Source organism: Oncorhynchus kisutch, linkage group LG1 (genome assembly GCF_002021735.2).
Source record: "Oncorhynchus kisutch isolate 150728-3 linkage group LG1, Okis_V2, whole genome shotgun sequence".
In the NCBI taxonomy this organism is placed as follows: Eukaryota; Metazoa; Chordata; class Actinopteri; order Salmoniformes; family Salmonidae; genus Oncorhynchus; species Oncorhynchus kisutch.
The window spans coordinates 30,175,016-30,202,495 of NC_034174.2; the positions used below are offsets into that span (position 1 = coordinate 30,175,016).

General features: G+C 45.1%; 1 protein-coding gene across 1 annotated transcript in view; it reads left to right on the plus strand.

Moving 5' to 3' along the window:
- The first annotated feature begins 746 nt into the window (after positions 1-746).
- Positions 747-27,480, plus strand: part of LOC109878049 (myoD family inhibitor) — a 41,526-nt gene continuing 14,792 nt past the window's right edge. The window contains exons 1-3 of the mRNA XM_031817036.1: positions 747-1,329; positions 2,515-2,665; positions 27,101-27,238. Coding sequence (XP_031672896.1) covers positions 2,527-2,665; positions 27,101-27,238 — 277 coding nt within the window. The 5' untranslated portion in view covers positions 747-1,329; positions 2,515-2,526. The remainder of the gene's footprint in view (positions 1,330-2,514; positions 2,666-27,100; positions 27,239-27,480) is intronic.

A 27,480-nucleotide genomic window follows, 5' to 3' on the forward strand; every position in this document is an offset into this window, starting at 1 on the left:
CAACCGATAGAAGCTGTGCTAAGGCATGGTCTGTGCTGTGCTTGGAGATGCATACACTTTCCTGAGAGTTCAAAACTGATAAATAACAACATTTGCGGGGAAATGGCGCACGCAAGGTTAGAGTATGTTTGGTGCGCACGCACATTTAATAAACGTGACCCCTGCGCGGGCGCGAGGATGTCGGGAATGAATGAGGATGGCCTTTTCATCTGAACGAGGCTTTTCTTTTCAACTGAATGAGGCTGGCTTTTTCAACTGTTGATGCGTGGCAATTGCGTGACAAACAATTAATTGTTTGTGTAGCCTACCTAAACGCACTTTGAACATGAACCATTTGTTAATTAACATGAGAGGATCTGACACAAATACTATTCCTATAAAAATGATTTAAAAAAAAAGATGTATGATTATTATTAGACCTATTAGTAGGCTTGTTTTATACATCATAATATAGGCTACTGTTTTATGCATAGGCTAGTCCAACAATTTCAACATTTTATCATTTATAATTATTGCTTAATACTAGGCCTAGCTATATTATCCTACTATGGTGATAATAAACCTTGTTATCATAATCCTAATTATCACTTCGAGGTATGCGTCGATATAATAATATAACTCATCTGAGATCCCAGGTTAGTCAATCCGTGGCTCTAGTTTAGGGGTAATTCTAAATTCGTGCCTGGAGGAAGCACGGTAATCAGTGTTGACTGTCGTTTATTTTCTAACAGACTGGAGCTTTCCCCAGACAAGCGTTTGAGGGGAGAGAGAGGGACAGGCTGGAGGAGTGCGTGAAGTACGGGCAAGTCTGATGACATCCAAAGATTCAACGCTGAATCATCTACAGCAGCAGACAACTCGTGAGTTTGGAAAGTTATAAAAACATTTTTTTTTTACTTTGTTAAGAGAGCATTGTAGCCTATATCAAACCTCTGTAAGGGCTGGGAAAGTTGAACCCGAGACAAAGACTGTTCTGGAGACTGCCCGTAGAGCTCAAACCCACATTCACACTGACAGGCGGAGGAACGGGACAGACGGAGATTGAGTCCCCGAGGGGGGTTGGAAGGAGAGGAAAAACTTTTCGAAAAAATCAGGACTTGTTTAACAGTCCACTTCTGCATCAAGACATGTCCTAAAATTACGCATGAAGGAGTTTATGGAGACGAGAAGAAGAGTTGTGGTGACAACGAGAGGGGAAAGTTAGAGGAGAGTAGAGCAGAAGAGTGGAGAGCACGGGAAAGTCAGAGAGGAGAATCTAGTCTACCTGGGAAAGGGGTCAGAGAATGAATTAGCGAACAACGAGTGCCCTGTGTCGCAGCCAACAGTAAGGTAAGTGGTTTTGAGGAGTTCTACCCATGTTGTTGTCTAAGTTGTCGCCTTTTGCTTCAATATAAATCGAGTTTGAACAGGACCACAGGGTTGAGTCGGCTGGCTCGGGGTGAGCGTGCATGGACTCGTCAGGAGAAAGAAATCCGTCAGACATGTAATGCAATGTAAATATAATGAGAACTATATGGACACGTCTGACCTGCAACCGATTTTTTTATTTCAGAATTGGCTAACATTAGGTTAAGGTTAGGTTCAGGGTTGAACCAGTACCTTTTTTCCTCAAGCCCAGGTCAGGGTTAAGGTAAGGATCAGATAGATGCCTTTAATTGTGATCAAGGATCAACACAGTAGTTTAGTTGAGGACTTTGCCAACTTCATAAAGTTTTCTAACATCCTTAAATGTAAAATAAAAGTAATTCAAAGTTTGATACCATTTTCATTTTATTAGCAGATCATCTTTGTATAGAGATGGCACATATTTCAGACACAATATTTTGACACATATTTTGACATACTATGCTACTGTAAGTGTTTACTGTAGGCTATAGCCCGTTTAGATGACTAAAAGTGCCAAAAGTGTAGAAGCCCATTGAATTAAAGGTTAGCCAGTTATCTCGACCAGGGCAAAATAAATTCTAGCCCAGAAGGTTCTAGAATGCGTCCAGACAGTCATGAGAAGGAAGAAGTGGAGATGGGTTTTCTGAAATAAAATGAATCTCCCATGTGAGTGCAATACATGAAATATGAACATGTCAATGGCTGGCTGGTTGTGCTCCATACCGAGCTGTGACAGAGGCCTTGCAGTCTGTGTTGCTTGAGGAGCATAAGCACGCCAGAGCACAGCTGTCCCACAGAGATGGTCACGCACATGCAGCTGAGCTGGTGCTCTCTAATCCCCCGATGTTGGCCAACTGCATACTCTGTTAGGATTCTGGAACTTTCCTGAAACATTCGGAGGAAAGGGTCAAGATACACACAGTGTATGGTAGTTTGATTTTATGATCCTTTTTCTGTTTCCATGCTGGAGTGCTCTGCTGATTAGGGTTCTAAGCATGGTCAATTCTCTCTCTCTCTCTCTCTCTCTCTCTCTCTCTCTCTCTCTCTCTCTCTCTCTCTCTCTCGTTGTCTGACAGGGTTCTCTGTGTGTCTCTGTCAGTCTTGACACCTGTTCCCCCCACCCCCTAGTGTGCCACACCCATGGATGAGGAGAGGAGCCCCCCTGTCAGCTCACCTGAGCCCCCTGATGATAGGGACCCACATCCCCCCACTCTGCACCCCAACCCCTCCACGGACATCCCAGCCTCCACCCCTATTCCAACCCCCACACACACCACAGGTGAGTGAACTGTTGTGGCATTGACAGTACTGATGGTCTAGGGCATGTGTCAAACTCATTCCACATAGGGCCGAGTGTCTGCAGGTTTTGGCTCCACCCTTGTACTTGATTGATGAATTAAGGTCACTAATTAGTAAGAAGCTCCCCTCAGCTGGTTGCCTAGGTCTTAACAGAAAGGAAAACCAAAAACCGGCAGACACTCGGCCCTCCCTGGAATGAGTTTGACACCCCTGGTTTAGGGGAATGTCATGATGCTAAGCTACGCTGCTTTATCAAGTGCCATCCTGTACGTAAGGAAAGGACAGAACGGAAGGAGGCCCTATTCAAACACTATAAACATGTATCCTTCCTCTCCATCCCATCCTTGGAGTCTGAAAGAGGGGGAGAAGAGCTGTGTGTGTAGTGGGTTGGAACATGCCTGTCTCGGTGAATGGGAGAAGTGATTACCATCAACAGTGATTGTCTGGATGCTTTTGGAGTGTGTTTGTGTATGAGCTTAACTAAGATAGGGAGAAGAGCGGTGTGCACATGTGTATGTATGTATGCTTGTGCATGTGTGTGTACATGCATACATTAATTCATGTGTGAGAGAGAGACTGTACACACATGGAGTGTTGAAAGGGACCAGTATGTCTGTACAGTATGTCTGTATTGTGTATGTGTGTGTGTGTGTGTGTGTGTGTTAAACAAGTCCTGAACGATGTGTTTGTTCTCCCAGTGGAGTAGACATAGTGAACGTCTGTACAGTAGATCATAATGAAGACCAGATCTGTCTCTGTACTCTCTTCCTACCAGGACACCTAACTCAGCTCACTGTCAAAGCAACAGTATGAAGTACAGTAGGGATACTGTGTGTGTGCAGTATAACAAAGAGCCTGAAGGAATGGCGACCTTTGGTGCTTGTAGGGACAGCTCAGGGCTTCATGCCCTCTTCTATCCCTCTTTTCGGTTTCTGGTTGAGGTTTGGAGTTGGGCAACAAACAAAGAGCCAACATAAAGCCTGATTGGTCATAGTGAGATTTATTTGTGGAGAGATTTGTTGATGGGTGTGAGGGAGGAGGTAGGCGTATGTGAATGATTCTGTGTTTTGATTGGCTAGAAGTGTCTTCATCCCACCTTTGCTCTAACTCTATTGGCTGCTTCTTTCATCTCTATTTGCATCCTAAAGCTCCAGGAAGCCCTGGTAAGAGGACAGTGCTGTTTAAGATAGGATAGAGGGAGGCGGGGTTAGGGAAGTCAACTGGGATGTCGAGTGATTTGTTACCATGGGCACAAGCCACAAAAATCCTCCATGGTGGGAGGAGTCTTCTATAGGGCAAGTCTGGACCCAGAACACTAGGATCTATATTCTAGAAGAATACAATAACATAGGAACATGTGGATGCATGTGTGTCTACTAGAGGTCGACCGATTAATCAGAATGGCCGATTAATTGGGGCCGATTTCAAGTTTTCATAACAATCGGAAATCTCTATTTTTAGGCAAGTTAGTTAAGAACACATTCTTATTTTCAATGACAGCCTACGAACGGTGGGTTAACTGCCTGTTCAGGTGCAGAATGACAGACTTTCACCTTGTCAGCTCGGGGGATCCAATCTTGCAACCTTACAGTTACCTAGTCCAACGCAATAACGACCTGCCTCTCTCTCGTTGCACTCCACAAGGAGACTGCCTGTTACGCGAATGTAGTAAGCCAAGGTAAGTTGCTAGCTAGCATGAAAACTTATCTAATAAAAAAACAATCAATTATAATCACTAGTTAACTACACATGGTTGATGATATTACTAGATATTATCTAGCGTGTCCTGCGTTGCATATAATCTGACTGAGCATACAAGTATCTAAGTATCTGACTGAGCGGTGGTAGGCAGAAGCAGGCGCGGAAACATTCATTCAAACAGCACTTTTGTGCGTTTTGCCAGCAGCTCTTCGTTGTGCGTCAAGCATTGCGCTGTTTATGACTTCAAGCCTATCAACTCCCGAGATGAGGCTGGTGTAACCAAAGTGAAATGGCTAGCTAGTTAGCGCGTGCTAATAGCATTTCAAACGTCACTCGCTCTGAGCCTTCTAGTGGTTGTTCCCCTTGCTCTGCATGGGTAACGCTGCTTCGATGGTGGCTGTTGTCATTGTGTTGCTGGTTCGAGCCCAGGGAGGAGCGAGGAGAGGGACGGAAGCTATATTGTTACACTGGCAATATATTAATGTGGAAAAAGGAAAGGGGTCTGAATAGTTTCCGAATGCACTGTATACCCCCCTCAACACACACAGACATTGAGGCTAACCATCAGAAATGTAAGTAGGACATCAGATAATGAGTCATATTTTTTAAGGTAATTAAGTTGTTGTTTTTAGTTTCAGTCTTCACAGATGTTGTCCCAACATGCAGGTCTCCCTAACCACTAGCTCCAGGTAAAAGTTACCCTTAACCACCTAAGAAGGGGTGTAAAGGGGGTGAGTTGATTTGGGAGGACGGATATGAGTTTAGGTTGGTGAAGAAAAGGAAGGGATGGGAGGGCGGAATGAGGAATGGAATGAGAACTGGCTTCACTTCCATAGAGGGCAACAAGGACTTGCTTTCATCACTTACCAGCTCCCCACACCCCACCCCCACCCCTAACTTCACCCTCCCAGAATCCCAGACCAGCACTGCACCCCGTGTGTATCAGACGAGGAGAATACACACACACACACACACACACACACACACACACACACACACACACACACACACACACACACACACACACACACACACACACACACACACACACACAGGGACCATTGATTTCTTCTAGCTGGGCTGGCACCACAGGGATGTGTGTTTGTGTGTGGAGAGTGGTCCTGACTTATTTGGTCTATTTGTGCTGTGCTCTGCCCAGAAAATCTGCTACCACCCTGGTTCCATATGGCAATGTAACAGTCTACTCTTTCCTTCTACAGCATCTGCCTAGAGGGCTGACAGCACAGGTGCCCTGTACAGCTAACTGCAGGGTTGCTGATTCAAGGCTTGCTGTCCAGGCGTTGCCCTCTATGACTACATACTCTCTCTCTCTCTCTGTGTCTCTCACTCTCTCACTCGGCTGTTAAGATGCAATCAGTGAGCTTGTTTACATGGGAGTATTTCTACCATCTAAATACCAACAAGTTTATCCCTTCTCCCTCTTCCCCCTCGTGTTAGAGGCTGTGTGTGTTAGTGTGTGTTTTCTCTTCATGTGTGTTAGAGGTTGTGTGTGTAATTTGCTTTCTCTCACTGACGGAAATAAACGTGGTGCAGTTTGAGGCATTTTTACGACATAGTTGAACTATGAAAAAGCATGAGAGTTTGTTTTCCCAACCTCTCCAACTCTGACACACACTTGGCCCTCGCTGAGCTGGCCTAGTGTAGCTTCTCCTCTGCAGAATGCAGAAAAGCAGCGATGCAGAGGTTGTGTTGCTGCTCAACCATAACGGGTCCTTGGAGTGTAGAGAATCTACTGAAGGCACAGAGCAACCCTGAGGTGGTGTGTCTAACGGTTGCATAGGAAATGTGGTTATAATGGAGACCTTTGAACCCTCGTTAGCAAAGATTCTCTGTTGATTCCGTTTACCGAACAGAGATGCGTGGTCTCTCAAACGTGTGTTTGTGTGTGTTTCTACACATCAAAGAGAACTTGACCTGTCATGACCTCTGTGTGTGTTTAGATGCATGCCACACAAGAGACGCTAACTAAACACTAGCTTGAGTTTTTCCCAGAAGAAGAATCTCTGAGACAAAGTAACACAATTAAATTCCTCTTAGGCCTGTTAAACAGCAGACAGTTTCAGTCTTTAATGAGCTTACACTGCTTCATTCTCTCTAAGCAACAATAATCTGGCTTTCTGGACTCTATCCAGCACTCCCCTCAGAAAGAGCTTTTCTCTCAAGTGTGTCTTTGAGTCCTGGCTGGGTTTCAGGGCAGATTAGGCTATGCTGTGTGTGCGTGTGTGCGTGGGTTCATTGAGGAGATGCCACAGAGGACGTGAGTGTATCTCCATGACTAATTGTTTTCCTTTTTAGTCTTATTAATTTCTTAATTACAACACACACACATGCAAACACACTCTCTTAAGGATCCCTGAGGAATTATTGTGGGAATTGTTCTGTATTGTTTGACAGGGTGTGGGGTTGCATTTGTGTGTGTGTGTTTGGTTTTACTGTCCTTGTGGGGACCAGAAGTCCTCATAAGGATAGTATAACACAGACAATTCAGACAAGTAGGAACATTTAGCCTATTTATTATATGTTTACGGCTTTTGGTTTAGGGTTACAATTACAGTTAGGGGTTAAGGTTAGGGGTTATAAGGTTAGGGGTTATAAGGTTAGGGGTTATAAGGTTAGGGGTTATAAGGTTAGGGGTTAAGGTTAGGGGTTATAAGGTTAGGGGTTATAAGGTTAGGGGTTATAAGGTTAGGGGTTATAAGGTTAGGGGTTATAAGGTTAGGGGTTATAAGGTTAGGGGTTATAAGGTTAGGGGTTATAAGGTTAGGGGTTACAATTACAGTTAGGGGTTAAGGTTAGGGGTTATAAGGTTAGGGGTTATAAGGTTAGGGGTTATAAGGTTAGGGGTTAAGGTTAGGGGTTATAAGGTTAGGGGTTATAAGGTTAGGGGTTATAAGGTTAGGGGTTATAAGGTTAGGGGTTATAAGGTTAGGGGTTATAAGGTTAGGGGTTAAGGTTAGGGGTTATAAGGTTAGGGGTTATAAGGTTAGGGGTTATAAGGTTAGGGGTTAAGGTTAGGGGTTATAAGGTTAGGGGTTAAGGTTAGGGGTTAAGGTTAGGGGTTACAATTACAGTTAGGGGTTAAGGTTAGGGGTTATAAGGTTAGGGGTTAAGGTTAGGGGTTATAAGGTTAGGGGTTATAAGGTTAGGGGTTATAAGGTTAGGGGTTAAGGTTAGGGGTTATAAGGTTAGGGGTTATAAGGTTAGGGTTATAAGGTTAGGGGTTAAGGTTAGGGGTTATAAGGTTAGGGGTTAAGGTTAGGGGTTAAGGTTAGGGGTTACAATTACAGTTAGGGGTTAAGGTTAGGGGTTATAAGGTTAGGGGTTATAAGGTTAGGGGTTATAAGGTTAGGGGTTAAGGTTAGGGGTTATAAGGTTAGGGGTTATAAGGTTAGGGGTTATAAGGTTAGGGGTTATAAGGTTAGGGGTTATAAGGTTAGGGGTTATAAGGTTAGGGGTTATAAGGTTAGGGGTTATAAGGTTAGGGGTTATAAGGTTAGGGGTTATAAGGTTAGGGGTTATAAGGTTAGGGGTTATAAGGTTAGGGGTTAAGGTTAGGGGTTAAGGTTAGGGGTTATAAGGTTAGGGGTTATAAGGTTAGGGGTTATAAGGTTAGGGGTTATAAGGTTAGGGGTTATAAGGTTAGGGGTTATAAGGTTAGGGGTTATAAGGTTAGGGGTTAAGGTTAGGGGTTAAGGTTAGGGTAAATAGGATTTTGAATGGGAATCAATTGTTTGGTCCCCACAAGGATAATAAAACAAAATGTGTGTGTGTGATAAATGTATTTGCTGGTGGCCTTTAATCCATGAGATATATTTTGCTAAGCGACACCACCTGTTTACCATCCACATGCCGTGACCAACAACATTACAGACATACAGCTAGGGTCTGTGTTTCTCTGTGTATGTCTCTTTGTGTGTGTACGTGTAGGATTTGTGTATGCTGTGTGTGTGTATATGTTTGCATGTGTAATTATTATGGGAGCTTATTGTTATTCAGGGTTGGATGTAACATTATATGACAAAGCTTAATTGACTGGAGGCATCTGGATTGATCATTGGACGTTTGGATGGTTTGAGAGGTCATATGTGTGAGGGATCTCTGCTCTGCATGTCAATGCTATGGATTAGAGGTCGACCGATTATGATTTTTCAACGCCGATACCAATTATTGGAGGACCAAAAAAAGACGATAACGATTAATCTGATTTATTTAGATTTTTTGGGTAATAATGACAATTACAACAATACTGAATGAACACTTATTTTAACCTAATATAATACATCAATAAAATCAATTTAGCCTCAAATAAATAATGAAACATGTTCAATTTGGTTTAAATAATGCCAAAACAAAGTGTTGGAGAAGAAAGTAAAAGTGCAATATGTACCATGTAAAAAAGCCAACGTTTAAGTTCTTTGCTCAGAACATGAGAACATATGAAAGCTGATGGTTCCTTTTAACATGAGTCTTCAATATTCTCAGGTAAGAAGTTTTAGGTTGTAGTTATTATAGGACTATTTCTCTCTATACCATTTGTATTTCATATACCTTTGACTATTGGATGTTCTTATAGGCACTTTAGTATTGCCAGTGTAACAGTATAGCTTCCGTCCCTCTCCTCGCCCCTACCTGGGCTCGAACCAGAAACACATCGGCAACAGCCACCCTCGAAGCATCGTTACCCATCGCTCCACAAAAGCCGCGACCCTTGCAGAGCAAGGGGAACAACTACCCCAAGTCTCAGAGCGAGTGACGTCACCGATTGAAACCCTATTAGCACGCACCCCGCTAACTAGCTAGCCATTTCACATCGGTTACACCAGCCTAATCTCGGGAGTTGATAGGCTTGAAGTCATAAACAGCTCAATGCTTGAAGCATTGTGAAGAGCTGCTTGCAAACGCACGAAAGTGCTGTTTGAATGAATGCTTACGAGCCTGCTGCTGCCTACCACCGCTCAGTCAGACTGCTCTATCAAATATCAAATCATAGACTTAATTATAACATAATAACACACAGAAACACGAGCCTTTGGTCATTAATATGGTCGAATCCGGAAACTATCATTTCGAAAACAAAACGTTTATTCTTTCAGTGAAATACGGAACCGTTCCGTATTTTATCTAAAGGGTGGCATCCCTGAGTCTAAATATTGATGTTACATTGTACAACCTTCAATGTTATGTCCATAATTATGTACAATTCTGGCAAATTAATTATGGTTTTTGTTAGGAATAAATGGACTTCACACAGTTCGCAACAAGCCAGGCAGCCCAAACTGCTGCATATACTGCTTGCACGGAACGCAAGAGAAGTGACACAATTTTCCTACTTATAAGAAATTCATGTTATCAGGCAATATTAACTAAATATGCAGGTTTAGAAATATATACTTGTGTATTGATTTTAAAGAAAGGCATTGATGTTTATGGTTAGGTGCAACGACAGTGCTAAATCATTACCCGTTTTGGCGAAGTAGGCTGTGATTCGATGAGAAATTAACCGCATCGATTATATGCAACGCAGGACATGCTAGATAAACTAGTAATATCATCAACCATGTGTAGTTAACTAGTGATTATGTGAAGATTGATTATCTTATAAAAAACAAGTTTAATGCTAGCTAGCAACTTACCTTGGCTTCTTGCTGCCCTCGTGTAACAGGTAGTCAGCCTGCCATGCAGGCTCCTCGTGGAGTGCAATGTAAGGCAGGTGGTTAGAGCGTTGGACTAGTAACTGGAAGGTTGCAAAAACGAATCCCCGAGCTGACAAGGTAAAAATCTGTCGTTCTGCCCCTGAACAAGGCAGTTAACCCATCGTTCCCAGGCCCTCATTGAAAATAAGAATGTGTTCTTAACGGACTTGCCTAGTAAAATAAAGGTGTAAAAAATAATAATAATATATATTTTTTAAATTGGCCAAATCGGTGTCCCAAAATACTGATTGTTATGAAAACTTGAAATCGGCCCGAATTAATCGGCAATTCCGATTAATCGGTTGACCTCTACTATGGATGGCTGCTCGCTCTGGGACAGAGATACAGGTGTTTGGATAATGGTCCGTGCTCACTCACTCCCTGGGCTTGAATGATGACAGGACTTGTCTTGGGCACTGACTCCAGGAAACTGGCAGATGTGAATGGCCTAAATATCTCTAAGGGAGAATAATCCATTGAGAGAGTGAATGAATGGACATATGTGAGATGGCAGCCATCTAGTGCACTACTTTTGACCAGATAGGGCTCCACTTGGTGGTATGGTCAATGCTAGTGCACTACTGTGTATACAGAACAAGGTGTATTTTGAAACCTAGCCAGTGTGATGTTATGTTTCTGCCTGGCCTGATCAAAGACACAGAGGTAGATCCCTACACAGTCAGGTTGTGGAATCTTTCTTTACTCTATAAGCATCTCTGGTTCTCTAGAGACTCTGCTTCTGTCAGTCACGAACACAAACAAACACACACACACAGCAGAGTTTTTCTCAGTGTAGAGCTGCTTCAGAGGGGCATTAGTAAAGGCTGTATGACAGAGACAGGGACAGAGGATTTAGGGAGTTTCAAAGACTCCACGTAAATCCTCTGTCTCTTTTCTCTTTCTGCTACCACACTCCATCCCCTCCACACTCCATCCCCTCCACACTCCATCCCCTCCACACTCCATCCCCTCCACACTCCATCCCCTCCACACTCTATCCCCTCCACACTCCATCCCTTCCACACTCTATCCCCTCCACACTCTATCCCCTCCACACTCTATCCCCTCCACACTCTATCCCCTCCACACTCTATCCCCTCCACACTCTATCCCCTCCACACTCTATCCCCTCCACACTCTATCCCCTCCACACTCCATCCCTTCCACACTCTATCCCCTCCACACTCTATCCCCTCCACACTCTATCCCTTCCACACTCTATCCCCTCCACACTCCATCCCTTCCACACTCTATCCCCTCCACACTCTATCCCCTCCACACTCTATCCCCTCCACACTCTATCCCCTCCACACTCTATCCCCTCCACACTCTATCCCCTCCACACTCTATCCCCTCCACACTCTATCCCCTCCACACTCTATCCCCTCCACACTCTATCCCCTCCACACTCCATCCCTTCCACACTCTATCCCCTCCACACTCTATCCCCTCCACACTCTATCCCCTCCACACTCTATCCCCTCCACACTCTATCCCCTCCACACTCTATCCCCTCCACACTCCACTCACTCACTCATATGCCAGGCTCCAATCCCAGTCTCTTTCATGCTCTGTTTTCTGTCTTCCAGTTAATAAAGAACAGTCAGATAACAGGAGAGAGAGAGAGAGAGAGAGAGAGAGAGAGGGTGGGTGGGGGAGATAGAGGGAGGAAAATACAGTGTAAGAGTTGTGAGGAGAGGAAGGCTGGGGCTAAGATGGCCGCTGAAAGAGTTTAGCCAACTGTAGACTTTAGAGCTGGGTGCTATGTTGCTGCCTCTAAGGATTCCCCTTTACCCCTCTCTCTCCCTGCTAATGGAAAAATACAGTGTAACAGTCTCCAGTCTCTTTCTATTTAAGGGTTGGTTGACAACGTCACAAATGATGTGCGCGCATCAATGGGACCGGAAGCCGTGTGTTGTAATGTTCTGAACGGTCTGTTAACTAGCAACAATGACAAGAAGCTACCATGTGGGGAATCGTAGGTGGCTCGTTTCAGCTAGTTTTATCTTGTTGTTTTGAGGTGTTTTTACTGATTTAATTTCAATGCTAATATGGCAAAAATTCGCTAGCTAGCTAATTGTAATGGGTGAGTACTAGCGGCAGGGAAGTCAGGTACAGGAGTGCAAAAACGGTGTTCCAACGGAGCAGTTTAATAATAAAAGCTACCGTAAAATAGAACAAACAAACAATGGGTACAAAACCCGTCACACACCAGCATACGTGCACATGCACTTACAATAAACAATTCTGGACAAGGACATGGGGGGGAACAGAGGGTTAAATACACAACATGTAATGATGGAACTGAAACCAGGTGTGTGGGAAGACAAGACAAGACAAATGGAAAATGAAAAGTAAGTCGATGATGTCTAGAAGCCCGGCGACGCCGCCCGCCGAACACCGCCCGAACAAGAAGAGGCATTGACTTCGGCGGAAGTCGTGACACTAATCAACAACTGTAACAATGTATTTGAGAGATAACAAATGCTCATTGTGCACGTTTATTTATGGTTTCAATAAACATTTGGAGACAAAATATAGTTTACAGGGGGCCTCCTGAGTGGCGCAGCAGTCTAAGGTAATGCATCACGGTGGGCCAGGTGCCTGTAAGCTGACTTCGGTCACCGTCTGGACAGTATTTCCTACGACACATTGGTGCGGCTGGCTTCCGGGTTAAGCGAGCAGTGTGTCAAGAAGCAGTGCGGCTTGACAGGGTTGTGTTTCGTAGGACGCATGGCTGTCGACCTTTGCCTCTCCCGAGTCCATAGGGGAGTTGCAGTGATGGGACAAGACTGTAACTACCAATTGGATATCATAAAAAAAATAAAGATGTATAGTTTACATGTTGTCAACACTCTCAGCCAATCTTATCAGCAGACTCAATAGCCTTGGTTTCTCAAATGACTGCCTCGCCTGGTTTACCAACTACTTCGCAGACAGAGTTCAGTGTGTCAAATCGGAGGGCCTGTTGTCCGGACCTCTGGCAGTCTCTATGGGGATACCACAGGGTTCAATTCTCGGGCCGACTCTTTTCTCTGTATATATCACTGATGTCGCTCTTGCTGCGGGTGATTCCCTGATCCACCTCTATGCAGACGACACCATTCTGTATACATCTGGTCCTTCTTTGCACACTGTGTTAACTAACCTCCAGATGAGCTTCAATGCCATACAACACTCCTTCCGTGGCCTCCAACTGTTCCAACAGCTAGCTCCAGCATTGCTTGATTACTTTGGTCTGATTTGAATTAGAGATTCATCATTCTCAGATCTCGGAAATCACTTCACGGTTTGGTGGTTTGGGGGTTTGGCATGAGTGCCAGCATAGAATTGGGTCTAGTCACATTTGCTATTGGGTTCAGATTTGTTTTGGTCCAATGGTGGTGGCTTACTAAGGGCAGACAAGGGCTTGGAGGCACAACCCATTTGTTTTGGTGTTTAACCCTCATGTCTACGAGAAACCATAAGAACTGTTCAAGGTACAGGATAGATAAAAAGAACGATAGAACAAGATATTGAATGATAGAATTATTGATAGAATGCTGAGATACTGAACAAAAATATAAATGCAACAATTACAATGATTTTACTGCGTTCCAGTTCATATCAGGAAATCAGTCAATTGAAATAGAATCATTAGGCCCTAATCTATGGATTTCACATGACTGGGCAGGGGTTTTTGAGAATTAGTTTTTCCCCACAAAAGGGCTTTATTACGACAAAAATACTCCTCAGTTTCATCAGCTGTCCGGGTGGCTGGTCTCAGACAATCTCTCAGGTAAAGAAGCCGGATGTGGCGGTCCTGGGCTACCATGGTTACATGTGGTTGTGATGCTGGTTGGGCATACTGTCAAATTCTCTAAAATGACGTTGGATACGGCTTATGGTAGAGACATTAGCATTCAATTATCTGGCAATAGCTCTGGTGGACATTCCTGCACTCAGCATGCCAATTGCACGCTCCCTCACAACTTGAGACATCTGTGGCATTGTGTTGTGACAACTGCAATTTTTATTGCCTCCAGGACAAGGTGCACCTGTGTAATGATCATGCTGTTTAATCAGCTTCTTGATATGCCACAACTGTCAGATTATCTTGGCAAAAGAGAAAGGCTCACTAACAGGGATATAAACAAATGTGTGCACAAAATTTTAGCAAAATAATATTCTTGTGCCTCCAGAAAATTTCTGGGATCTTTTATTTCAGCTCATGAACTATGGGACCAACACTTTACATGTTGTGTTCATATTTTTGTTCAGTATAGATAGAAAGAATGATACAACAATAGAGTGAACAATAGATGCCACTGATTTTCAGACACACATACTTCAGAACCACACACACACACACAGAGAACAGTCAGTGCATTGACGGCGGCTCCCCTGGCTAGTGCTTTAATATCTGGTTCAGGCCCTGATTGACTATAATGGAAGCAGCATGGCGGCCGCTGCCTTTGAAATGTCTTCCACATGCGGAGGAGGGACACAGGGAGTGTGTGTCTCTGTATATGGGGCAGTGTGTGAGCGGGGGAGAGACAGGGTGTAGAGGAAGCATTTCCCCTCTTCTATGATCCTGCTCACATCCAGGTCAACACTCGCAGTGAGAACACACACACACACTTTTCCTATTTATCCTAGCATGTTGTTTTGCTGGCTTTGATATTAATAATAATGATGATGATTCCTTTCTCTGTGTAAATATGTATACTTCTACCATGTTGTTTGAGGGTTTTTTATGTCTCAAAAGTCAAATATGGATGTTAGTTGAGAGTATTGGATTTTGCTCACTAAAATATAAAGGAAAGAGGAAATAACAGTGCAGGCATTCTCACCTTGAAAATGGCTACTGTGTTGTAGTTCATGTGTACTGTTTGTAAGGACACTGTCAGATGTGTGCGTACTGGTAGCGAAGTCATGTGCAGGACAGCAGAGATTTGAGAACAGGCGCACACTTTATTTAGGCAAAAGTGCAAAACGTGCAAAACAGTCACAAGAATTATGTTTAACAATAAACATCTTCGTGAAAAATAACACGGAAAAAACAAGCCAGTCTGGTGCGTCAACAATACACACATAACACAAACAATCTGACACAAAGACATGATGGGGAACAGAGGAATAAACACATGTGCAGGGAACAAGACAAAACAAATGGATACATGAAAAATGGAGCGGCAATGGCTAGAAAGTCGGTGACGTCGACCGCCGCCCCGAACAAGGAGAGGAGCCGACTAGAAAGCCGGTGACGCCGAACGCCGCCCGAACAAGGAGAGGAGCCGACTAGAAAGCTGGTGACGCTGAACGCCGCCCGAACAAGGAGAGGAGCCGACTAGAAAGCCGGTGATGCCGAACGCCGCCCGAACAAGGAGAGGAGCCGACTAGAAAGCCGGTGATGCCGAACGCTGCCCGAACAAGGAGAGGAGCCGACTAGAAAGCCGGTGATGCCGAACGCCGCCCGAACAAGGAGAGGAGCCGACTAGAAAGCCGGTGACGCCGAACGCCACCCGAACAAGGAGAGGAGCCGACTAGAAAGCCGGTGACGCCGAACGCCGCCCGAACAAGGAGAGGAGCCGACTAGAAAGCCGGTGACGCCGAACGCCGCCCGAACAAGGAGAGGAGCCGATTAGAAAGCCGGTGACGCCGAACGCCGCCCGAACAAGGAGAGGAGCCGATTAGAAAGCCGGTGACGCCGAACGCCGCCCGAACAAGGAGAGGAGCCAATTAGAAAGCCGGTGACCCCGAACGCCGCCCGAACAAGGAGAGGAGCCGATTAGAAAGCCGGTGACGCCGAACGCCGCCCGAACAAGGAGAGGAGCCGACTACAAAGCCGGTGACTGAACGCCGCCCGAACAAGGAGAGGAGCCGACTAGAAAGCCGGTGATGCCGAACGCCGCCCGAACAAGGAGAGGAGCCGACTAGAAAGCCGGTGACGCCGAACGCCGCCCGAACAAGGAGAGGAGCCGACTTCGGCGGAAGTCGTGACAGACACAGCTTCCCAGAAACCTTTTTTAGCAAAGTTAACACACAACGAGATTATTACGTGGAAATACATTTGATTTTGCAACAACACAGTTAAAGAATATACAGCAACATGTGGTTACGGACAAAGGAACCAATCTTTTCCGTAAAAGCAGACGTTTACAGTAGTTTTAAAGATGGCTTTTAAAGTTCTCCCAACAGCAGTTTTAAATAAGCTGTTAAAAAAGTAGAAAATATTAGCGAGTGAGGCACCTTGGGTTTTTATAAACCACAGAGAAACAACATGGTGTCTGTAGTAGAGACATGACGCCTGCGGTAGAGACGTGGCGTCTGCAGTAGAGACATGGCACCTGCGGTAGAGGCGTGGCGCCTGCGGTAGGGACGTGGCGCCTGCGGTAGAGACGTGGCGTCTGCGGTAGAGACGCGGCGCCTGCTGTAGAGACGTGGCGCCTGCGGTAGAGACGTGGCGCTTGCGGTAGGGACGTGGCGTCTGCGGTAGAGGCGCGGCGCCTGCGGTAGAGGCGCGGCGCCTGCGGTAGAGGCACGGCGCCTGCGGTAGAGGCACGGCGCCTGCGGTAGAGGCACGGCGCCTGCGGTAGAGACGTGGCGTCTTTGCTCAGAACTCTCTCCTGGACCTTCTGGCTCCTCTACAAACAAACACTCTGAAAAGCTGTTTGAACAGGATCTGTCTCACTCTATAATGTAGTCTAATGTGTTTCCCCTTCCCTGTGTGTTTCTGATGAGAGTAGGAGTCTTATGGTCCAGATGGGAGGAAGAGTAGCGAGAGAGAAAGAGAAGAGGGGCTCATGAAGTGTGTGGCTTGAAGTTGTGTATCTTATGTGAGGGGGATGTATGGGGATGATAAATAGTGAGTAGAGGTGCAGTAGATCAGAACTGCTGCTGTGGTCACTGTTAGCAGGCAGCAGCTGACTGCTTAGGGGAGTCCATGTATACCTACTTCACCACGATGGGAGGGAGTGAGGGAAGGATGAAGAAAGATAGGGGAAAGAGTGGTAAAATAGAGGGGAAGGAGATGAGGACAGAAGAGTGAGAGACTGAGAAGCAGGAGGGAGGAAGAGACAGGATAGAGAAGAGAAGAGAGAGTAGAGTAAATAAACGGGGCTGGGGTGGTTGAGGCCTTCCGCAGGAGATGTGTGTGTGTGTGTGTGTGTGTGTGTTGGCAGATCAAACCCAGCTGGCTCCCATTTGCCCAGGAATGAGTCTGCACCTCTCAGAGGCCCACAACCTGTGTGTGTTGCCCTGCATAATTACAGCTTCATTATGGACCGCCTGGCTCCAGCAGGCGCATATAAAACATGTATACTCGCATACATTTAATGCACTATATACATATGGCCTCACATACATTTAATGCACTATATACATATGGCCTCACATACATTTAATGCACTATATACATATGGCCTCACATACATTTAATGCACTATATACATATGGCCTCATACATTTAATGCACTATATACATATGGCCTCACATACATTTAATGCACTATATACATATGGCCTCACATACATTTAATGCACTATATACATATGGCCTCATACATTTAATGCACTATATATGTCCTCACAAACACAATGCAGGTTTCAATGCAGGTTTCACATACACCCCTAAACAGTCAAAAGGGGATGGATTTGACTGTCTCCAGATGCACACACACACACACACACACACACATCACACATATACTCCCTCACACAATGATGTTCTCACTCAACTCTCTCTTTGAGGGAGAGGAGTAATTATACAGTCTGTCCCATCCAGTGAACAGCTTGAAGGTTGGAAATGGCAGTAGACGTTCAATGGCAGAAGGGATATGTCCTGTTAGTGGAATCTACAGTATGAAACAGAGTGTGTGTGTGTGTTCTCGGTCCATGAGTATTATATGTGGTAGTCCTTGAGTACATTGGCAACTCTATCAAAGACAGAACAAAGCAGCTACAGTGATAAAATATTGATGTTTCAGCTGTTCTCAGCAACATGTCTGGAGGAAGAGGAGACATTCAATAACTTCAGAAGAATTCAAGTAGAACAGTTTATAGCCTTTTTAAGTAGCCTTCATAAAGGCTTTGTGAATGTGTATTGCCTTTGTCCTAGTCTCTCTTCTCTCTCTCTTCTCTCTCTGTTACCTCCAGATGAATGTGTGTCCTGTCCCCGTCTCTCTTCTCTCTCTGTTACTTCCAGATGAATGTGTGTCCTGTCCCAGTCTCTCTTCTCTCTCTCTTCTCTCTCTGTTACCCCCAGATGAATGTGTCCTGTCCCAGTCTCTCTTCTCTCTCTGTTACCTCCAGATGAATATGTGTCCTGTCCCAGTCTCTCTTCTCTCTCTTCTCTCTCTGTTACCTCCAGATGAATGTGTGTCCTGTCCCAGTCTCCCTTCTCTCTCTTCTCTCTCTGTTACCCCCAGATGAATGTGTCCTGTCCCAGTCTCTCTTCTCTCTCTGTTACCTCCAGATTAATGTGTGTCCTGTCCCAGTCTCTCTTCTCTCTCTGTTACCCCCAGATGAATGTGTCCTGTCCCAGTCTCTCTTCTCTCTCTGTTACCTCCAGATGAATGTGTGTCCTGTCCCAGTTTCTCTCTCTCTTCTCTCTCTGTTACCTCCAGATGAATGTGTGTCCTGTCCCCGTCTCTCTTCTCTCTCTGTTACCTCCAGATGAATGTGTGTCCTGTCCCAGTCTCTCTCTTCTCTCTCTGTTACCTCCAGATGAATGTGTGTCCTGTCCCAGTCTCTCTCTTCTCTCTCTGTTACCTCCAGATGAATGTGTGTCCTGTCCCAGTTTCTCTCTCTCTTCTCTCTCTGTTACCTCCAGATGAATGTGTGTCCTGTCCCAGTCTCTCTTCTCTCTCTGTTACCTCCAGATGAATGTGTGTCCTGTCCCAGTTTCTCTCTCTCTTCTCTCATGGTTACCTCCAGATGAATGTGTGTCCTGTCCCAGTCTCTCTCTCTCTTCTCTCATGGTTACCTCCAGATGAATGTGTGTCCTGTCCCACTCTCTCTCTTCTCTCTCTGTTACCTCCAGATGAATGTGTGTCCTGTCCCCGTTTCTCTCTTCTCTCTCTGTTACCTCCAGATGAATGTGTGTCCTGTCCCAGTTTCTCTCTCTTCTCTCTCTGTTACCTCCAGATGAATGTGTGTCCTGTCCCAGTCTCTCTTCTCTCTCTGTTACCTCCAGATGAATGTGTGTCCTGTCCCAGTTTCTCTCTCTTCTCTCTCTGTTACCTCCAGATGAATGTGTGTCCTGTCCCAGTTTCTCTCTCTTCTCTCTCTGTTACCTCCAGATGAATGTGTGTCCTGTCCCAGTTTCTCTCTCTTCTCTCTCTGTTACCTCCAGATGAATGTGTGTCCTGTCCCAGTTTCTCTCTCTTCTCTCTCTCTTCTCTCTCTGTTACCTCCAGATGAATGTGTGTCCTGTCCCAGTCTCTCTCTTCTCTCTCTGTTACCTCCAGATGAATGTGTGTCCTGTCCCAGTCTCTCTCTTCTCTCTCTGTTACCTCCAGATGAATGTGTGTCCTGTCCCAGTCTCTCTTCTCTCTCTGTTACCTCCAGATGAATATGTGTCCTGTCCCAGTTTCTCTCTCTCTCTTCTCTCTCTGTTACCTCCAGATGAATGTGTGTCCTGTCCCAGTTTCTCTCTCTCTTCTCTCTCCTCTCTCTGTTACCTCCAGATGAATGTGTGTCCTGTCCCAGTCTCTCTTCTCTCTCTGTTACCTCCAGATGAATGTGTGTCCTGTCCCAGTCTCTCTCTCTCTTCTCTCATGGTTACCTCCAGATGAATGTGTGTCCTGTCCCAGTCTCTCTCTCTCTTCTCTCATGGTTACCTCCAGATGAATGTGTGTCCTGTCCCACTCTCTCTCTTCTCTCTCTGTTACCTCCAGATGAATGTGTGTCCTGTCCCCGTTTCTCTCTTCTCTCTCTGTTACCTCCAGATGAATGTGTGTCCTGTCCCAGTCTCTCTTCTCTCTGTTACCTCCAGATGAATGTGTGTCCTGTCCCAGTCTCTCTTCTCTCTCTGTTACCTCCAGATGAATGTGTGTCCTGTCCCAGTCTCTCTTCTCTCTCTGTTACCTCCAGATGAATGTGTGTCCTGTCCCAGTCTCTCTCTTCTCTCTCTGTTACCTCCAGATGAATGTGTGTCCTGTCCCAGTCTCTCTTCTCTTCTCTCTCTGTTACCTCCAGATGAATGTGTGTCCTGTCCCAGTGTCTCTTCTCTCTCTGTTACCTCCAGATGAATGTGTGTCCTGTCCCAGTGTCTCTCTTCTCTCTCTGTTACCTCCAGATGAATGTGTGTCCTGTCCCAGTGTCTCTTCTCTCTCTGTTACCTCCAGATGAATATGTGTCCTGTCCAATGTTCCCTCAAAAAAATGTTAATCACTGAGCAATTTTCAGGTCTGCTGAGCTTCAGTGTAACTTCAGTGTAACTTCAGTGTAACGTCAGTGTAACTTCAGTGTAACTTCAGTGTAACTTCAGTGTAACTTCAGTGTAACTTCCGGCGTGTTTACTGCTGTACCTGTTTAAATTAGTTTAACAGTCGTCTCAAAATACAGCACTGTCCCTTTAACGTTGCCCTGTTGGTCAAATAATAATATTCACAGTAGTTGTCGAGGGCGCAGCAAGTCAGCACCTCTGGGGACAGCAAGGAGTCATCATGCCAGGTAGTCCTGAGGCATGGTCCTAGGGCTCAGGTCCTCTGAGAGAGAGAAGGAAAGAGAGAGAGAATTAGAGAGAGCATACTTAAATTCACACAGGACACCGGATAAGACAAGATAAGTACTCCAGATATAACAAACTGATGCAGATTTAAAGAGGAGTCCGTAATTTGCTTTCTAATGATCATGATCTTTTCCTCAAAGAAGTTCATGAATTTATTACTGCTGAAGTGAAAGCCATCCTCACTTGGGGAATGCTGCTTTTTAGTTAGCTTTGCGACAGTATAAAACATATATTTTGGATTGTTCTTATTTTCCTCAATTAAGTTGGAAAAATAGGATGATCGAGCAGCAGTGAGGGCTCTTCGATACTGCACGGTACTGTCTTTCCAAGGTAGTCGGAAGACTTCCAGTTTGGTGTGGCGCCATTTCCGTTCCAATTTTCTGGAAGCTTGCTTCAGAGGGTATTTTCTGTATACCAGGGAGCTAGTTTCTTATGACAAATGTTTTTAGTTTTTAGGGGTGCAACTGCATCTAGGGTATTGCGCAAGGTTAAATTGAGTTCCTCAGTTAGGTGGTTAACTGATTTTTGTCCTCTGACATCCTTGGGTAGGCAGAGAGAGTCTGGAAGGACATCAAGGAATTTTTGTGTTGTCTGTGAATTTATAGCACGACTTTTGATGTTCCTTGGTTGGGGTCTGAGCAGATTATTTGTTGCGATTGCAAACGTAATAAAATGGTGGTCCGATAGTCCAGGATTATGAGGAAAAACATTAAGATCCACAACATTTATTCCATTGGACAAAACTAGGTCCAGAGTATGACTGTGACAGTGAATAGGTCCAGAGACATGTTGGACAAAACCCACTGAGATGATGATGGCTCCGAAAGCCTTTTGGAGTGGGTCTGTGGACTTTTCCATGTGAATATTAAAGTCACCAAAAATTTGAATATAATCTGCTATGACTACAAGGTCCGATAGGAATTCAGGGAACTCAATGAGGAACGGTGTATATGATCCAGGAGGCCTGTAAACAGTAGCTATAAAAAGTGATTGAGTAGGCTGCATAGATTTCATGACGAGAAGCTCAAAAGACGAAAACAACATTTTTTTTGTAAATTGAAATTTGCTATCGTAAATGTTAGCAACACCTCCGCCTTTGCGAGATGCACGGGGGATATGGTCACTAGTGTAACCAGGAGGTGAGGCCTTGTTTAACACAGTAAATTCATCAGGCTTAAGCCATGTTTCAGGCCAATCACATCAAGATTATGATCAGTGATTAGTTCATTGACTATAACTGCCTTTGAAGTAAGGGATCTAACATTAATTAGCCCTATTTTGAGATGTGAGGTATCACGATCTCTTTCAATAATGGCAGGAATGGAGGAGGTCTTTATCCTAGTGAGATTGCTAAGGCGAACACCGCCATGTTTAGTTTTCGACCCAGGTCGAGGCACAGACTCAATGGGGATAGTTGACCTGACTACACGGACTGTGCTAGTGGCAGACTCCACTAAGCTGGCAGGCTGGCTAACAGCCTGCTGCCTGGCCTGCACCCTATTTCATTGTGGAGCTAGAGGAGTTAGAGCCCTGTCTATGTTGGTAGATAAGATGAAAGCACCCCTCCAGATAGGATGGAGTCAGTCACTTCTCAACAGGCCAGGCTTGGTCCTGTTTGTGGGTGAGTCCCAGAAGGAGGGGCAATTATCTACAAATTCTATCTTTTGGGAGGGGCAGAAAACAGTTTTCAACCAGCGATTGAGTTGTGAGACTCTGCTGTAGAGCTCATCACTCCCCCTAACTGGGAGGGGGCCAGAGACAATTACTCGATGCCGACACATCTTTCTAGCTGATTTACATGCTGAAGCTATGTTGCGCTTGGTGACCTCTGACTGTTTCATCCTAACAACGTTGGTGCCGACGTGGATAACAATATCTCTATACTCTCTACACTCGCCAGTTTTAGCTTTAGCCAGCACCGTCTTCAGATTAGCCTTAACATCAGTAGCCCTGCCCCCTGGTAAACAGTGTATGATCGCTGGATGATTCGTTTTAAGTCTAATACTGCGGGTAATGGAGTCGCCAATGACTAGGGTTTTCAATTTGTCAGAGCTAATGGTGGGAAGCTTCGGCGTCTCAGGCCCCGTAACGGGAGGAGTAGAGACCAGAGAAGACTCGGCCTCTGACTCCGACCCGCTGCTTAATGGGGAAAACCGGTTGAAAGTTTCTGTCAGCTGAATGAGCGACACCGGTTGAGCATTCCTACAGCATTTCCCTCCAGAAACCATGAGAAAGTTGTCCGGCTGCGGGGACCGGCGAGGGGATTTATACTAACTTTACTATCTGTACTTACTGGTGGCACAGACGCTGTTTCATCCTTTCCTACACTGAAATTACCCTTGCCTAACGATGACTTCTGAAGCTGGGCTTGCAGCACAGCTATCCTCACCATAAGGCGATCGTTCTCCTGTATATTATACAGCGTATACAGAGTACAGCGACTGCAATTAGAAGGCATCATGTTAATGTTACTACTTAGCTTCGGCTGTTGGAGGTCCTGACAAACCACGTCCAGATAAAGCATCATGTTAATGTTACTACTTAGCTTCGGCTGTTGGAGGTCCTGACGAACCACGTCCAGATAAAGCATCATGTTAATGTTACTACTTAGCTTCGGCTGTTGGAGGTCCTGACGAATCACGTATTTAGCACCAACTGAAGTTTATGTAGTGATTTATCCGGGTAGCTGGAAAGTAGAGCATTGCAGTAGTCTAAACTAGAAGTGACAAAAGCATGGATTAATTTTTCTGCATCATTTTTGGACAGAAAGTTTCTGATTTTTGCAATGTTACGTAGATGGAAAAAAGCTGTCCTTGAAATGGTCTTGATATGTTCTTCAAAAGAGAGATCAGGGTCCAGAGTAACGCCGAGGTCCTTCACAGTTTTATTTGAGACGACTGTACAACCATTAAGATTAATTGTCAGATTCTCTCCAAAAGAATGTGGTGATCGATGGTATCAAAAGCAGCACTAAGGTCTAGGAGCACGAGGACAGATGCAGAGCCTCGGTCCGATGCCATTAAAATGTCATTTACCACCTTCACAAGTGCCGTCTCAGTGCTATGATGGGGTCTAAAACCAGACTGAAGCATTTCGTATACATTGTTTGTCTTCAGGAAGGCAGTAAGTTGCTGCGCAACAGCCTTTTCAAAAAATTTTGAGAGGAATGGAAGATTCGATATAGGCCGATTTAGTTTTTTATATTTTCTGGGTCAAGGTTTGGCTTTTTCAAGAGCGGCTTTATTACTGCCACTTTTAGTGAGTTTGGTACACATCCGGTGGATAGAGAGCCGTTTATTATGTTCAACATAGGAGGGCCAAGCACAGGAAGCAGCTCTTTCAGTAGTTTAGTTGGAATAGGGTCCAGTATGCAGCTTGAAGGTTTAGAGGCCATGATTATTTTCATCATTGTGTCAAGAGATATAGTACTAAAACACTTGAGCGTCTCTCTTGATCCTAGGTCCTGGGAGAGTTGTGCAGACTCAGGACAACTGAGCTTTGAAGGAATATGCAGATTTAAAGAGGAGTCCGTAATTTACTTTCTAATAATCATAATCTTTTCCTCAAAGAAGTTCATGAATTTATCACTGCTAAAGTGAAAGTCATCCTCTCTTGGGGAATGCTGCTTTTTAGTTAGCTTTGCGACAGTATCTAAAAAGGAATTTCGGATTGTTCTTATTTTCCTCAATTAAGTTAGAAAAATAGGATGATCGAGCAGCAGTAAGGGCTCTTCGGTACTGCACGGTACTGTCTTTCCAAGCTAGTCGGAAGACTTCCAGTTTGGCGTGGCGCCATTTCCGTTCCAATTTTCTGGAAGCTTGCTTCAGAGCTCTGGTATTTTCTGTGTACCAGGGAGCTAGTTTCTTATGAGAAATGTTTTTAGTTTTTAGGGGTGCAACTGCATCTAGGGTATTGCGCAAGGTTAAATTGAGTTCCTCAGTTAGGTGGTTAACTGATTTTTGTCCTCTGGCGTCCTTGGGTAGACAGAGGGAATCTGGAAGGACATCAAGGAATCTTTGTGTTGTCTGTGAATTTATAGCACGACTTTTGATGTTCCTTGGTTGGGGTCTGAGCAGATTATTTGTTGCAATTGCAAACGTAATAAAATGGTGGTGCGATAGTCCAGAATTATGAGGAAAAACATTAAGATCCACAACATTTATTCCATGGGACAAAACTAGGTCCAGCGTATGACTGTGACAGTGAGTGGGTCCAGAGACATGTTGGACAAAACCCACTGAGTCGATGATGGCTCCGAAAGCCTTTTGGAGTGGGTCTGTGGACTTTTCCATGTGAATATTAAAGTCACCAAAGATTAGAATATTATCTGCTATGACTACAAGGTCCGATAGGAATTCAGGGAACTCAGTGAGGAACGCTGTATATGGCCCAGGAGGCCTGTAAACAGTAGCTATAAAAAGTGATTGAGTAGGCTGCATAGATTTCATGACTAGAAGCTCAAAAGACGAAAACGGCATTTTTGTTTTGTAAATTGAAATTTGCTATTGTAAATGTTAGCAACACCTCCGCCTTTGCGGGATGCACAGGGGATATATTCACTAGTGTAGCCAGGAGGTGAGGCCTCATTTAACACAGTAAATTCATCAGGCTTAAGCCATGTTTCAGTCAGGCCAATCACATCAAGATTATGATCAGTGATTAGTTCATTGACTATAATTGCCTTTGAAGTAAGGGATCTAACATTAAGTAGCCCTATTTTGAGATGTGAGGTATCATGATCTCTTTCAATAATGACAGGAATGGAGGTGGTCTTTATCCTAGTGAGATTGCTAAGGCGAACACCGCCATGTTTAGTTTTGCCCAACCTAGGTTGAGGCACAGACACGGTCTCAATGGTGATAGCTGAGCTGACTACACTGACTGTGCTAGTGGCAGACTCCACTATGCTGTCAGGCTGGCTAACAGCCTGCTGCCTGGCCTGCACCCTATTTCATTGTGGAGCTAGAGGAGTTAGAGCCCTGTCTATGTTGGTAGATAAGATGAGAGCACCCCTCCAGCTAGGATGGAGTCCATCACTCCTCAGCAGGTCAGGCTTGGTCCTGTTTGTGGGTGAGTCCCAGAAAGAGGGCCAATTATCTACAAATTCTATCTTTTGGGAGGGCCAGAAAACAGTTTTCAACCAGCGATTGAGTTGTGAGACTGCTGTAGAGCTCATCACTCCCCCTATCTGGGAGGGGGCCAGAGACAATTACTCGATGCCGACACATCTTTCTAGCTGATTTACATGCTGAAGCTATGTTGCACTTGGTGACCTCTGACTGTTTCATCCTAACAACGTTGGTGCCGACGTGGATAACAATATCTCTATACTCTCTACACTCGCCAGTTTTAGCTTTAGCCAGCACCATCTTCAGATAAGCCTTAACATCGGTAGCCCTGCCCCCTGGTAAACAGTGTATGATCGCTGGATGATTCGTTTTAAGTCTAAGGGTAATGGAGTCGCCAATGACTAGAGTTTTCAATTTGTCAGAGCTAATGGTGGGAAGCTTCGGCGTCTCAGACCCCGTAACGGGAGGAGTAGAGACCAGAGAAGACTCGGCCTCTGACTCCGACTCGCTGCTTAATGGGGAAAACCGGTTTAAAGTTTCTGTCTGCTGAATGAGCGACACCGGTTGAGCGTTCCTACAGCATTTCCTTCCAGAAACCGTGAGAAAGTTGTCCGGCTGCGGGGACTGTGCGAGGGGATTTATACTACTATCTGTACTTACTGGTGGCACAGACGCTGTTTCATCCTTTCCTACACTGAAATTACCCTTGCCTAACGATTGCGTCTGAAGCTGGGCTTGTAGCACAGCTATCCTCGCCGTAAGGCGAGTACAGCGACTGCAATTAGAAGGCATCATGTTAATGTTACTACTTAGCTTCGGCTGTTGGAGGTCCTGACGAATCGTGTCCAGATAAAGCGTCCGGAGTGAAAAAGTTGAGGAAAAAAAAACAGAAATATGAACGGTAATTAAAAAGTAAAAACCGTAAAGTTGTCAGGTAGAAAAATAGGTTGGCAACAAAACGCACAGCAACTCGAAAACAAGTCTGCAAGTTGTGACCGGAAATGACGTCGTGGTGATAGTGTTAACTAACGGGGAAACAGTGATAGTGTTAACTAATGGGGAAAACTCTAGAAAGTTGAGTGAAGTTCAATCTTGTGCTTCTCTGCGCGTCATTTCTTCAGTGTGGCAGTCTGAGGGGAGCTGTGCGCCCACGCAGCTTAGAGGGAACATTGGTCCTGTCCCTCTGTCTGTCTCTCCTCTCTCTCTGTTACCTCCAGATTTGGACAGGAGCATGGAGCCCCTCATCGAGAGGCCAAAGGTTAAACCAGAGGGGTTGCTAGGAGACGCAGAGAACGGCAACAACAACAACAGTCTCTCACAGCCGGACCTGACGACACCTAGCAAGAGCATTACCTGTGAGTTACACACACACACACACACACACACACACACACACACACACACCTACATACACAAGCATACGCACACACACACACACGTCTGTCTGCACATATGTACACGCTCTCTCACGCACACACATACAAATACATAAATGGCTTTGAATGTTTGGGCTCCAGCCCCGCTGTTGTGAGTCACACCGTCTGGACCCTGAAGGAACACACACAGCCCTAAGAAATAGGTTAGATACACACTCTCT